Consider the following 16634-nt stretch of genomic DNA (forward strand, 5'->3'; position numbering starts at 1 on the left):
CCTATATACCTCGACAAACTCATCCTCCCTTTTACCTTGATGAACTCTCATCCTCCCTTTTTACCTTGACGAACTCTCATCCTCCCATTTTACCTTGACGAACTCTCATCCTCCCTTTTTACCTTGACGAACTCTCATCCTCCCTTTTTACCTTGACGAACTCTCATCCTCCCTTTTTACCTTGACGAACTCTCATCCTCCCTTTTTACCTTGACGAACTCTCATCCTCCCTTTTTACCTTGACGAACTCTCATCCTCCCTTTTTACCTTGATGAACTCTCATCCTCCCTTTTTACCTCGATGAACTCTCATCCTCCCTTTTTACCTCGACGAACTGTCATCCTCCCTTTTTACCTCGACAAAATCTCATCCTCCCTTTTTACCTTGACGAACTCTCATCCTCCCTTTTTACCTTGACGAACTCTCATCCTCCCTTTTTACCTTGACTAACTCTCATCCTCCCTTTTTACCTTGATGAACTCTCATCCTCCCTTTTTACCTTGACGAACTCTCATCCTCCCTTTTTACCTTGACGAACTCTCATCCTCCCTTTTTACCTTGATGAACTCTCATCCTCCCTTTTTACCTTGACGAACTCTCATCCTCCCTTTTTACCTTGACGAACTCTCATCCTCCCTTTTTACCTTGACAAACTCTCATCCTCCCTTTTTACCATAACTCCCATGTTCTGTTGGTCCCCTTTCACCTTGACAAATGTAATCCCTAATTACCTCGATCCTCATTTAACTTTACAAACTTTGCTCATCCCTATTCCCTTCTGCAAACTCTCATCATACCTCTGTATCTTAACAAACCACCCTTGTACCTTAACATCTTGACGAACTCCCATCATCCCTCTTTAACCTACCAGATTCCCCTGATCCCTAAACACCAATTGGTTCTCTTAACCTAGACGAACTCCCAACATCCCTCTATACCTTAAGATCCTCCCTTTTAACCTTGACGAACTCTCATCATCTTAACAAATAACCCTTGTGGGTGAGCTGAACTAAGAGCACTTACAGGTTGGTTTGGAAGGAAATCAAGTCCATGATTGTGATGCAGGAAAAGGACAGAGAAGTATGTTATCCTTAGAAGGCTGATGATGAATTGGTAGAAGAGTTTAACTAATTCTACTCTAGGTTTGATATCTATGGTTATAAGACTTATTGGACCTCTTTACAGTTTGCCTACAGAGCAAAGGGGTTTAGTGGAGGATGTAAATCGTAGAAATAAGAACCACGCACGTTGTTTTATATTGACTTTTGTTCTGCTTTTAATCGTATTGAGTCACATGTTCTTGTGCAAAGGTTCCTATCTAACTTTAATATAGATTTTAGTGCAATATGTTGGCTTAATGACCAGAGCAATCATGTATTGAGATGCGTCCATAAGTATGTGATTTGTGAATCTCCTGCAGGGTGTGGATCAAGATCATGGCCCAATCTTGATGAATTTCGGTGGTCGGTCTTTTCGTCCAAATAAATATGCTAAAATTCAGGAAATGTTGATCGTTTTTGAGAGGAGGCCCCTTTCCCCCAAACCTGGCCTGCCAGATCTGAGAAGACATCTTTGGAAACGTTTTAGAAAAGGGGCGGGCACTTTCAATAAATACTTGGCAGGTGATTGGATGAACCGTCTGTCAATCAAGCCATTGAAGCCATTCGGGAGAAGAGAGAAAACATATTTTTTTATGTAGGAAAGCCTTCAGTGTCGCTCTTTCATAGAAGAAATTGGTACAATGAACTATGCAGAAGCTTAGATTTGATGCAAATCAATGGTTTCAATGTGAACATGACACTGTTGAGCCCATCCTTTTCTGATTTGCTGGTTTGGTAAAAATGTTACCAGTGATGCCTTCAATGACCTTCAGCTGCTATTGTTTTTTTAAACAAACTGTAACTGAAGATGTCAAAAAGTCTCTTTTTCCACAATTCATTGAGTAGGACAGTGTAGGATCCTGTGCTGTGTATAATGTGTATGTTGTTTGTTTGGTTAAATCTTTGCACTATTGTTTAGTTAGTTAATTTAATATTATTATTCATATTATTGCTTTACCTGTATCTATAAATGCTGCTGTAGTAAAAATTCCCCTTGTGGGATTAACAAAGTAACTATCTATCTATCTCTCTCTCTCTATTGTATTTATTTAGACAACCTTAAATCTTCTGGATCTTGACTCCTGAATTGAATCTTGTCCACGTAAACCTCAACAAACCACAATCAAACTCCTCTAATCCTTCGTCCCCTTGTTCTACCTTTCCTTGACCGATTATGGTCGTTCTACTCTTTAACAGACTTCCATTATCCCACTTTACTTTTTGTCTTTACCTCAACAGACTTCCTTCAGAGCTCCTCCTGCCCCTCTTCTTTTTCTCTGCGGGTGACGGCGTTCCTTGCAGCGACCCCTGTGGGGAGGGCGTCTCGCTTCCTTTGCTCCTCCCCCCCGACAGCCTGAGGTTCTTCCCCAGCTTCCCCAGAGTCTTCAGCGGAGACTTGAACTTGAACGACGACCTCATCGAACCGCCTCCGCTCCCGCCTCCCTTTTTTTTCCCCACGTTGGCCTCGTTCTCGTCCTCCTCGTCCTCGAAGGGGTTGCGGTCCCTCGGCGCGTCACCGTCGAGCAGCGAGCCGCCGGGCGACCAGTGGTCGCCGTGGCCGCCATTGCCGCCGCCGTCATCGCGGTCGAAGGGGTTGTGATGGCGATGGTTGGGGGTGATGTTGAGACTCATCCTGCGAAGGATCCAAGCGTTTTCTAGAGTCGGACCGCCGCCTTTCAGGCGCACTGGCAGGTTTTTGAAGATGGGCATGATGGGGAGGGGGGAGGGGGGGGGAGGGAGGGAGGAACCTGAGGAGGGAGGGGAAACAGATCAATCAATCAACCAATCAAAGAGCTGGAACTGACAAGACTGTTGAGTCCATTTCTGCTGGACAGGTGGGCGTTTTAAAACCTTGATGTTAAAGCAAAAGTATGATCAATAAAGCACAAATAAAACTTCATGGATCCACGAACATTAAAAGAGTTCCTGAAATAAAGACGCTGACAAAATCAACTGTAAAAATGTCATCAGCAAACATTATAATGTGCCGATTCTCAAACAGCAACCAGCGGAGCAGAAGAACAACAAACCAGAAACCAAGGAACTAGGAAAAATAAATAAAATGCTATATTTGTTATCAGTTGAATTATCCAAAAACAATGTAATTACTCATCATTGTAAACTAAACATCAGAACCTCAGTGAGACCGAGATGCAGTTGAAAGCTCTGGAAAAATCGAGTAAGTCGTCCTTGAGTTAACAAATTCCATGCACAAGACTTATTTAAAAGTAAATACTAGTTACTAAATCAATTACTACTTATTAACTGAAACATCACAATGACAATTTATACATTGATCCGTTCATATACATGATACAAACAATAAAACATCTCCATGAACTCATTTATAAAACATTAACATTTGTTTATTCTATTTCTTTTTGTCTAAAAGTGTAATAATTAATTTCCCCTTAATGTTTTTCTTTTTTGACCCAACAATTATTGACAGAACTGATGAATATGAAATAGTTTACTGATTGTTTTATTAGTTCTCTGTTGTTGTAGTCTCCTTCCTATATTTACTGTGTGGTTTTACAGTACTACAGTACTAACAGTACTACAGTACTACAGTACTACAATACTCTATAAATACAACAATGAAGAGTTCGTACTCGTCTGGTTCAGACTTTGAGGGAAGCAGCTGATAAGACTCCACCCTCTCAGAGACAGATGGACTTCATGACTTCATGACTTCATGACTTTATGACTTTATGTCAGATAAACGCTCTGTTGTGACGCACGGTAACCATGTCAACACATCCTCATCAGGACGAAGGCAACAGGAGGTTTTCAGTTTGACCCTTTCAGTCTATGTTTTGGTTTTCTTTGCTCCGGAAGATGGCGCGTCATTCTTCTATTTATTTATCGTTTTGAAGGCAGTACTTTTACTTCACAACAGAGTATTTCTACGCTGTTGTAGTTGTTGTACTTTTGTTTATTAAGTACAAGATTTCAGTGCTTCTTCCACATGATGGGGGGAGTTAACTAGTCCCCCCAATTCGATTGGATGAATCTTTGTCACTGCCCCCAAAAATCGAGACGAGTCATCAAAAATATTTTGTACATTTTAAAGAAAAAAAATTTGATTGAGATAAAACACAAAAAAAAGATTTAAACTTTTGGTCAAAACCAATAACGTTCAACACACATCAGCATCACACAGACAGAAGAGGCATTCAGGGTCCAGTTTGTTTCTGTTCTTTACTTCTGTGATTACGAGTATTGTACACTGATGTAATACTACAAGTGTTCTCTGTACCTTAAACTCTGTGACTCGGCCTCCACGATAACTTATTAACGTCACAGAGTGTTACTGATCATCACAGACCGACCCTGAACTGAAGCATGGACCTTAATCCAGATCAAACAAAAGGGTCTTGAACACATCGTCTGCTGTGATTTTAAATGTTAAATGTATCCTTGTTTATGTGTTTCCATGAAAGTACTACGACCACAGTGTACAAATACTCTGTTACAGTAAAAGTACTCAGTAGAAGTACTAAAACCACTGTACTCTAGTTTGTACTAAAGGCACTACAACATGGCTGACAGCTTCTCGTGAAAACACTCAAACTGAACCTCAGAACTTCGGTCCAGAAAATAAAGTTGAACCTGAATCGCTGCTCTGCAAGTCATCACCATGGCAACAGAAAAGAGCTCACTTCTGATTGGCTGCCGGCTGTGAGCGGTTCACTTGCTCAAGGACAAACCTTCAAGGATCCCTTGAACCTTTTTGAGGACGTATTCAAACCTCCTCAAACTAAACGAGGTGTGTCAGTGTTTAGGTGAGGCCCCGCCCCAGTTATAAAGCCGCTGATGTCACTCGTTCCCATAGCGAGAAACCCTTAAGACATAAAGTCATCAAACATTAACCGCCGGCAGGGATCAGAACGATGTAATGATTCACCAACACGTCTCATTGGGTCAAGAGAAATCAGACTCAGTCTGAAAGAAACTCTGTTTAAAAGGTTTCTGATAATATCATCATAATTATATCATAATATCATCATAATATCATCATAATATCATCATAATCACATCATAATATTTTCATATTATCATCATAATATCATCATCATAATGTCATCATAATCACATCATCACAATAATATAATAACATCATCATAATATCATCATTATTATATAATAATATCATCATAATATCATCATCATAACATCATCATAATATCATCATCATAATATCATAATATCATCATCGTAATATCATCATAATATCATCATAATACCATCATAATATCATCATAATAATATCATCATCACAATATCATCATCACAATATCATCATCATAATATCATCATAATAATATCATCATCACAATATCATCATCACAATATCATCATCATAATATCATCATAATATCATCATAATATCATCATCATTATATCATCATCATAATATCATCATCATTATATCATCATCATAATATCATCATCATTATATAATAATATGAGTTGTCTGATGGCTTTACAGGTTTAAAATGTCATCTGAAAGAATTTATATCAAGCTGAGATACAAGAACAATTCACCTCCTTTACTGCAGTAAAAGTACTAATACCACGGTGTACAAATACTCTGTTTAATTAAAAGTACTAATACCACGGTGTACAAATACTCTGTTTAATTAAAAGTACTAATACCACGGTGTACAAATACTCTGTTTAATTAAAAGTACTAATACCACGGTGTACAAATACTCTGTTTAATTAAAAGTACTAATACCACGGTGTACAAATACTCTGTTTAATTAAAAGTACTAATACCACGGTGTACAAATACTCTGTTTAATTAAAAGTACTAATACCACGGTGTACAAATACTCTGTTTAAGTAAAAGTACTAATACCACGGTGTACAAATACTCTGTTTAAGTAAAAGTACTAATACCACGGTGTACAAATACTGTTTAATTAAAAGTACTAATACCACGGTGTACAAATACTCTGTTTAATTAAAAGTACTAATACCACGGTGTACAAATACTCTGTTTAATTAAAAGTACTAATACCACGGTGTACAAATACTCTGTTTAATTAAAAGTACTAATACCACGGTGTACAAATACTCTGTTTAATTAAAAGTACTAATACCACGGTGTACAAATACTCTGTTTAATTAAAAGTACTAATACCACGGTGTACAAATACTCTGTTTAATTAAAAGTACTAATACCACGGTGTACAAATACTCTGTTTAATTAAAAGTACTAATACCACGGTGTACAAATACTCTGTTTAAGTAAAAGTACTAATACCACGGTGTACAAATACTCTGTTTAAGTAAAAGTACTAATACCACGGTGTACAAATACTGTTTAATTAAAAGTACTAATACCACGGTGTACAAATACTCTGTTTAATTAAAAGTACTAATACCACGGTGTACAAATACTCTATTTAATAACACACACTCACACACAGATACACACACACACAGACACACACTCTCTCACACACACACACACACACACTCACACACACTCTCTCACACACACACACACACACACACACACACACACACACACACACACACACACACACACACACACGAAGTGAGGGTGAAGTAGGAAGTGATTCAGCGGTGTGGGTTCCATAAATACCCAGCAGCCCCGGCGGCTGCCTCGGGGCATCGGACACAAACAATGGAGCGGAAAGAACAGCGATAGTGGGACAGACAGAGACCAGGACGCCCAAGTCTCTGCTGTCAGCACCGCCTCTGGACCAGGACCAGGGAGGTCTATAAACCCCGGGTCAGACCTGAAGACCACCTGAGACCCACAGAGTCTGGACCAGAGGTTTGCTGTGAGGTTTCTCAGGTGACATGAGGAAAGAGGGACAGGTGTGTTCAGGTACCCGAACAACAACAACAACAGGAAGTCAGGCGTCGTAGTTCATCAGGAGAGACCCACCAGAGACCTCCTCCTGAACCAGAACTCAGACTACACCCACACCACTACGATCCTGAACCACAACTCAGACTACAACCACACCACTACGATCCTGCACCACAACTCAGACTACAACCACACCACTACGATCCTGCACCACAACTCAGACTACAACCACACCACTACGATCCTGCACCACAACTCAGACTACAACCACACCACTACGATCCTGCACCACAACTCAGACTACAACCACACCACTGTGTGTGTCTGTGTGTGTGTCTGTGTATCTATGTGTGTGTCTGTGTGTGTGTGTGTGTGTGCGTGTGTGAGTGTGTGTGCGTGTGAGAGTGTGCGTCTGTGTGTCTGTGTGTGTCTGTGTGAGTGTGCGTGTGTGAGTGTGCGTGTGTGTGTGAGAGTGTGTGTGTGTGTGTGTGTGTCTGTGTGTGCCTGTGTGTGTGTGTGTGTTTGTGTCTGTGTGTGTGAGTGTGTGTGTGTCTGTATGTCTGTGTGTGTGTGTGTGTGTCTGTATGTCTGTGTGTGTGTGTGTGTGTCTGTATGTCTGTGTGTGTGTGTGTGTGTCTGCGTGTGCGAATGCGAGTGCGTGCGCGTGAGTGTGTGTGCGTGTGTGCGCGTGTGCGTGAGTGTGTGTGTGTGCGTGAGTGTGTGTGTGTGCGTGAGTGTGTGTGTGTGAGTGTGTGTGTGTGTGTGTGTGCGTGAGTGTGTGTGTGTGTGTGTGTGAGTGTGTGTGTGTGTGTGTGAGAGTGTGTGTGTGAGTGTGTGTGTGTGTGTGAGTGTGTGGGTGTGTGCGTGAGTGTGTGTGTGTGTGTGTGAGTGTGTGTGTGTGTGTGAGTGTGTGTGTGTGCGTGAGTGTGTGTGTGAGTGTGTGTGCGTGTGCGTGAGTGTGTGTGTGTGAGTGTGTGTGCGTGTGCGTGAGTGTGTGTGTGTGTGTGTGTGTGTGAGTGAGTAATGGCTCTACAGATAATCAGCTGATGAATGTGAGCAGAAGGAAACAGTCAGAACATTCTAAATAAAAACAGGAATTGACTTCCTGCTCAAACTTTATCTTTAATTGAACTGTTGACTCCAAAACACTGAGTAGATAGTTACATATATGTGTATATCTACATATATCTATATATACACATATATGTACATGTATATGTGTATAAATATATAATATTCAGACTAGAGAGACGTTCTGGCTTCAGATGAAACATAATTATGCCTCAAAAATTGTCATCATCTCCTTGAAAACAGGAAGTAAAATCCTCAAATGGCAAAAATTTGAGTATTTATCAAGTACTAAAACTTAAGTACAATTTTGAGGTATTTTACCTATTTAGTATTTCCTTTCCATGTCACTTGTTTAACTATATTTATCTGACAGCTTTAGATACTGTGTGGGATTAATATTTTTTACTATAGAAGAGTATTTTCACAGTGTACTTTTACTGTAATATATACTTTTACTGTAATATAGTATTTTAACTTTGTGGTTTTAGTACTTTCCCTGTAGCAGAGTATTTGCACACTGTGGGATAAGTACTTTTCCATAACATAGTATTTTTACAGTGTGGCATTCGTAGTTTTACTGCAGTAAAGTATCAGAATACTTCTTGTACTTCTGACAAACTAAATGCAACATCTTCAGCAGCAGCTAATGCTAACGCTAACTAGCTAACTAGCGTAGCAGTTTTTTTTTTACTTTAGTTGAATTTGTGTTTGTTCGTGGTGCGTTCGCTGTCTGCTCGTAAATCAGAGGACAGTTTGACTCTGAATGTCAGAGTGATGTCATCAATCAGATCGATTATTCTCCCTCCGTCGATTATAGAAAAACATCTTCAGCCCAAAAAGAAGAAGTTAAACACAAACTGACTTTTGGTCCGAAAACACTGGATCCTGCATTTCCCAGAATGCACCTGGCCGGTGTCTCTCTACCTGGTAAACACACGTTTTCTATAAATTCAGAGATCATAAACTATATTTTACTACGATGTGGTCGAGCGGCTTCTTGTGATGAAATATGACTCAATAAACTGGATATGAGGCTCATGTCTGTTAGCCTAGCTTAGCATAAAGACGGATTAACGGCAGCACCTCTGAAGCTCACTGATTAACATGTTGAGTCTGTTTCATCTGAACGCAAAAAACGCTGAACGTGCAGTTTTAGTCTAAAAATAGCCGGGACTACTTTCTTGTACACCGTATCCATCCGCCCAGCAAATGATGAACCGCCACTTTAGAAAGCAGAAGAAGAAAATGTCTCACATGACAAAATATTCTGCAGGTCCTTCAGCTCAGCATATTTCAAAATAAGAGCACGACACAGACAAAGACAGCGATCAATAGGAGACATGAATGTTATCTCTGCGTGTAGACGTGAACCTGGTCTGAGATCAGACGAGTGATCAGTAGATGATTGATCAGAGACGCTTTAGTGGCTCCAAAGTCCCATCAGCCAATCAGCTCCTCCGATTCATTTATTACATCGTCCATCAAGGCGACTGATCACAGATCAGATGAAGACGACAAATAAAAGCCTCAATGTTTACAGTTTGTAATATCTGCTCAAGAACAAACAAATCATCAATCACAGGTGATGTCTATGATATTTATATCTATGATATTTATGATATTTATGATCAGAAACCAGCCGACTTCGTCTCTGAGGCCGATCAATGAGACCCGTCAGTACATAATCAGTTGTACATTAATTGTAATATTAAATATTCAATGTTGTTGAGAAGAGTTCACAGACATCGGGACCAACTAACCCGTAGGCACAGGGTTCAGTGCCTTGCTCAAGGACACGTCAACATGGACGAGTGGAGCCGGGGATCGAACCGCCGACCGTCTGATTGAAGGACGACCCTGATTCTACCACTGAGCCACAGTCGCCCCAGGTCACGGTTACCCACAATGCATCTGCCTCTCATTACAGTTGTTCTCGATTGCTGAGACACATTTCTTGAACCGGACGCCCATTCTCTCAAAACTGTGAACACAAAACCTCTGAATCCTCTCGCAAAATGAAACTTTCGCCTCAAAACAGTTTTACCTGTTTTACCTGTGCTCAAAATCAAACACTGCTCATAAATCATAAACACAGTGATCAAAATAATATACACATCAAGCATCAGTGAACAATACACCAATGAATAGAACGCACATTGTTCAAAACATATAGTTCTCAGGGAGAAGTGGATTTTTAATCTCAAAACTAATTTCATGTGAACGAAAACATATATATTACATAATATATATATATATATATATATATATATATATATATATATATATATATATATAATATATTATATATTCCAGGAGCTCAAAGTCGATCAGAAGTGACGACTGTGCGTTGCTCTCTTTAGCTCTTCCTGTATCTGCATCTCTCAAACGCGTCTTTGTCTCTGTGACACTGAAGACTTTTCTGTTTCCTTTAATTGAACACATTCAAGGATATTAATTCATTTCTGCATTTCACTGCTGTATTTATTTCTCACTCAGCTTGTTCGTGTTTGAACGGATGTTTTTAATGTTTCTTAATTGTTTTTAAATCTCTTTTCTTTTGATTTATGGCTGATGCTTAATGCTTGATTGAATTATCTTGCTGTTGAAATGTTCGATACAAATAAACTTTTCTTGCCTTCATCAAACAATCGTCAGCTGCAGCCTACAAATAAACAATAAATCATGTTTTGATGTTTATGTTCTGGTTTCCTGTTTCAAAATAAAAGCACCTGTCTCCTCTCACAATGAAACCAGATCTCCCAGGTTCTGGTCCAGCAGTAAGGAGACCTGGTTCCCAGAAGGTGGTTCTGTCTCCACATGAATATAAAACTACTTTGTGATGCGTTCAGGTACAGCAAAAAGACAAAAAGAGACAATAAGAGACAATAGGAGACAATAGGAGACAATAGGAGACAATAAGAGACAATAAGAGACAATAAGATACAATATGAGACAGTAGGAGACAATAAGAGACAATAGGAGACAATAAGAGGCAATAAGAGACAACAGGAGACAATAGGAGACAATAGGAGACAATAAGAGACAAAAGGAGACAACAGGAGACAATAGGAGACAATAAGAGACAACAGGAGACAACAGGAGACAATAGGAGACAATAAGAGACAACAGGAGACAATAGGAGACAATAGGAGACAATAGGAGACAACAGGAGACAATAGGAGACAATAGGAGACAACAGGAGACAACAGGAGACAATAGGAGACAATAGGAGACAATAGGAGACAATAGGAGACAATAAGAGACAACAGGAGACAATAGGAGACAACAGGAGACAACAGGAGACAACAGGAGACAATAGGAGACAATAAGAGACAACAGGAGACAATAGGAGACAACAGGAGACAATAGGAGACAACAGGAGACAATAGGAGACAATAGGAGACAACAGGAGACAACAGGAGACAATAGGAGACAATAGGAGACAACAGGAGACAATAGGAGACAATAGGAGACAATAGGAGACAATAGGAGACAATAGGAGACAACAGGAGACAATAAGAGACAATAGGAGACAATAGGAGACAACAGGATACAATAGGAGACAACAGGAGACAATAGGAGACCTCCTTTCTTCATTTCACTGTTTTTGCTTCAAGACTTCTTAAATGACACAGTATTTTAAGCTTTAATAACTTTATTTGAAATAGTTGATTTAGTTCTGTATATTTTGGGGGTTTTAGACATTTGAACGTTTCACCTTGAGATTCAGAAAACGGACATTTTTCACTCATTTCTCACTATTTTATAAACTATTTCTCCAGAATATGAATTACTTCTACAATGCTTTTTGCAGCTTTTCAATAAAGACCTAAAATCATTTCTGTGATTCTGAACATTTGATTTAAATGACTCTTTTGTTTCAGGTTGAAACCATATGTCCTCTCAACATGTCACGTGCTTAATATCTTTATACGTTGTACTCACGGCGGGAACTCATGCTGGAGGATCCGCGGCTCAAACCCTCATCACAAGCCCGGCTCAAGCGCCACAAGCGGCGGACACGACAGAGAGAAGTTACCGGAGAGAGAAGCGGATCAGCAGCGACTGAAGCCTCAGAGACTCACTCACCGGAGGGGTTACCGTGCTGCGTTCAGGGCCGCTCGGAAATATAAGAATCGAAACGCTTCGTGAAATATGAAGGTGAGTTCAGCTGCAGTTGGATTCTTAACCTTCTCCTTTAAGTCTAACTGTATTCATTAAAACCTGTTGAAAATAAAACTTTATTGACGTGGATGGTGGTTGACATTGAAGAAGAGGATTCATTTGACTTAAGAAAACTAAAATATTGATTCTTCATTGATCTTTAGAAACGTTTTCTTTGTACTTTTACTTCACACTGCAGCTGCCTTCACAAAGTACCCAAAGTACACACCGTTACATGAAGTATCCGTTCAATCATGACAAACTACTTCCTCAGAACATGGCACCTTGAACTTTCACGCTCTTGCTCATATATCTGCTGCTGCAAAGGATTGTGGGTAAGAATAGCCATAAAAGCCTGCTGGTATTTTTTCATGACATCGAAATCTAAATATTGATTAAATATTTTGGTAGTTTGTGTACTTGAACGCCCGGGTGTGGTTCCGGTACAGAGGGTTTTATTGACTCACTATTTCAATGAAGGTGAAGCTGCAGCAGTCTGGTGATTCAGTTCATCATCAACGCCAGTTTATTAAATGCATCAGAATGCAGAAGAAATGAAGGAGCGATTGTTGTGAGTTTGATTGACAGCAGGTCTGCACTCAGACGTAGCTGCCTGCAGGAAATAGCCAGAGCCTATATCATAACTGTTACCGTAATACATGTCTGGCATTTTGATGTAATCACTTCTATCGTGTTATTTCTGCAGCTGCTACGAGACAACAGACATCTGGATTCTTGTTTATTCACCTTGAAAGTGATGATTCCAATAAAGCTTCTTTCCGTCTGACTTTAGGAGTTTTTTTCAGCTCCGGTCGTTGTGATGGACTCACGACACCCGGTGGACACTTATTTATGTGTCACAGGTATAAAATAAAGACGTAACCAGCGTTACATTTTACCCGTTTATTTATCCGTTTTTTTCCCAGCAGGTTCGTTAACAGTGAACGTGACTCACTAGAAGAAAGACAAGAAAAGCTGCTCTGGTTTTCCTGCGTTTAAAAAATGACAAATACACGCTAATTTTGGCGGGAAAATGTTTTACTTCCACTGGATTCTTAAATATCAAAAACAAAGTACTTTGAGTAGTTTCTGAGCAGAGAGAAAAACGAGACGATTGAAATGTTGAGGTACTTGTACTTTACTGCAGTATTTCCATTCTCTGCTACTTTATACTTCAACTCTCTCAGAGGTACATATTGTACTTTTCACTGCATTTATCGGACGGCTTTAATTACTTTTAATCGATTCCAAAAATGAAATGAAATAACATAAAATGATGACGTATTATCATAGATCAAATACCAGCTGCATATAAAGTCCTTAATGTATCAACAATACAATATTTATTATTCTGAATAATGAGTAACTTTTACTCTTGGTACTTTAAGTATATTTTGATGTTGATACTTTTGTACTTTTACTGCAGTGAGATTTTAAATGCATGATTTTACTTGTAACAGAGTAATTGTACTTCTTCCGCCGCTGGTTTAAAGAAGAAGTACAGCAGCTTCAATGCCCTCAGTCCTCTGGCTCCAGTATCGTCTGCACCCGGACCCCTGAGCTCCAACAGGAAACACAGGGTCCCTGCTGGGTCCAGGTCTGGATCGAGTCCCTGACTTTCTATTTCAATGTCAAACTACTTCCTGTCTCTTGTCTACGAATCATTTCCCCGAGCACAAAAAAGAATCTGTCACTTTTCATTCAACAAGGACATTATTACGGTGTGTGTGGTGTGTGTGTGTGTGTGTGTGTGTGTGTGTGTGTGTGTGTGTGTGTGTGTGAACATTCCTGTAGCTGGGAGTCATCGGTCAGTCAGCTGGTAAACACACACACCTCACAAAAGAGCTGACAATACTCATTAACTCTACTTTTAACACACACACACAGAGACACACTTACACACAGGCGATCATTTACTGACTGATGTTGGTCCTTTTCCGCTTAATTTAAATACACAGATATTTAATCACATGATTACAGACAGGCTGTTTTCCAACATGGCTGCCCGTCTGTCTCTGAACTTATCATGTCAGAGGACATGTGGAGGTCTTTCTGTGTCAGTCTTTACATCACACCCATCTTCTTTCTACACCGATACAAACATACAGTCAGTCTACACCGATACAAACATACACGCAGTCTACACTGATACAAACACAGTCACTCTACACCGATACAAACATACAGTCAGTCTACACTGATACAAACATACACTCAGTCTACACCGATACAAACATACAGTCAGTCTACACTGATACAAACATACACTCAGTCTACACCGATACAAACATACACTCAGTCTACACCGATACAAACATACACTCAGTCTACACCGATACAAACATACAGTCAGTCTACACTGATACAAACATACAGTCAGTCTACACCGATACAAACATACACTCAGTCTACACTGATACAAACATACAGTCAGTCTACACCGATACAAACATACACTCAGTCTACACCGATACAAACATACAGTCAGTCTACACCGATACAAACATACAGTCAGTCTACACTGATACAAACACAGTCACTCTACACCGATACAAACATACAGTCAGTCTACACCGATACAAACATACACTCAGTCTACACCGATACAAACATACACTCAGTCTACACCGATACAAACATACACTCAGTCTACACCGATACAAACATACAGTCAGTCTACACCGATACAAACACACAGTCAGTCTACACTGATACAAACATACACTCAGTCTACACCGATACAAACATACAGTCAGTCTACACCGATACAAACATACACTCAGTCTACACCGATACAAACATACAGTCAGTCTACACTGATACAAACATACAGTCAGTCTACACCGATACAAACATACACTCAGTCTACACCGATACAAACATACAGTCAGTCTACACTGATACAAACACAGTCACTCTACACCGATACAAACATACAGTCAGTCTACACCGATACAAACATACACTCAGTCTACACCGATACAAACATACACTCAGTCTACACCGATACAAACATACACTCAGTCTACACCGATACAAACATACACTCAGTCTACACCGATACAAACATACACTCAGTCTACACCGATACAAACATACAGTCAGTCTACACCGATACAAACATACACTCAGTCTACACCGATACAAACATACAGTCAGTCTACACCGATACAAACATACAGTCAGTCTACACCGATACAAACATACACTCAGTCTATACTGATACAAACACAGTCACTCTACACCGATACAAACACACAGTCAGTCTACACTGATACAAACACACAGTCAGTCTACACCGATACAAAGATACAGTCAGTCTACACCGATACAAACATACACTCAGTCTACACTGATAAACTTTTATATTGAAAATGTGGAGACTTTAGAATTTCAACAACTTATCTTCATAATATAAATATATCGTACAATGTTCAACACTTTCGGAAATTTGTTTACTACGTTGTGTGTTGTAAAAAACAGGTATGAGTAATAAACTTTGGCTCCATTCTTTCAATCGGTAGAAGATCTTCTCTGTTGTAGTTTCAATAATCACTCCTCAGTAAAAACCTTCGAGCTGTCAAAGTGTTGACATGAAAGTTGTGCCGCTGAGTCAGCAGTTATATAAAAAGAGAGAGTTTCATGCGGTCAGTGTGTCAAAGAAAGAGAAGTTTATACAGTTATTCTACTGCTGTCACTGGTTTCATATGAGACAGAAACGCAACTCAACGCTCTGAGAAGATAAATCATTAAACTGCAAATTCTTCTTCTTTTAAACTGTCCTGAAGAAACTGATTTACTTTTCACTACACAGTCCGACACATATCGAGTTTTTATTCATTATTTATCTCAAGTATCCCTCAAAACTCAATCTCTTAAATTTGTTCTGGTAAAGTTTAAAACGTTACACCTTACTAATGGTCAGGACACAATGAATGAATGCAATCAAGAACCAGAGTGGTCATCGTCCTGAAACAGGAAGTCGCGTCTGACTGTGTCGATTACATCATAATTACTTCCACCCAGCATGCACTGGGCTTCATCGCGGCGTGACTTCCCAGTAAGAGGCACATCAGTAAATCAAGATTTGGATGTGATCGGGTATTGATTACCTGGAATCAACCCTGACTGTATAAATCTGTCAACACACGCGCACACACACACACACACACACACACACACACACTGGAAACACAGTAGATACTTTAATGTACTGAGCAGGATGTCACACCGCTGGTTTAAAGGAACAGTGGCATCTTTAAAGGAACATCTTTTGTTCTTCTTCAGGTATTTCAGATCATTTTCATCACTGAGTGGCCAGTTTAGCTTAGCTTAGCACAAAGAATAAGTGAATGCTGTTTGTTCTTCAGTTTGCAAAAACGCACACTAACACATAGATGCCACATAACAGGTGGAGCCACCAGGATCACTTGGTGAATACGAGTTAT

The 16634-nt window shown here is 39.7% G+C and overlaps 1 protein-coding gene across 1 annotated transcript in view; it reads right to left on the minus strand.

Annotated features, from left to right (window-relative positions):
* Positions 1-2810, minus strand: part of exoc3l2b (exocyst complex component 3-like 2b) — a gene marked incomplete at its 5' end in the record, with an annotated part of 27663 nt that extends 24853 nt beyond the window's left edge. The window contains one exon of the mRNA XM_079272254.1: positions 2332-2810. Coding sequence (XP_079128380.1) covers positions 2332-2810 — 479 coding nt within the window. The remainder of the gene's footprint in view (positions 1-2331) is intronic.
* Positions 2811-16634: the final 13824 nt, after the last annotated feature.

This window comes from Melanostigma gelatinosum (genome assembly GCF_949748355.1).
Source record: "Melanostigma gelatinosum genome assembly, chromosome: 7".
Classification (NCBI taxonomy): domain Eukaryota; kingdom Metazoa; phylum Chordata; class Actinopteri; order Perciformes; family Zoarcidae; genus Melanostigma; species Melanostigma gelatinosum.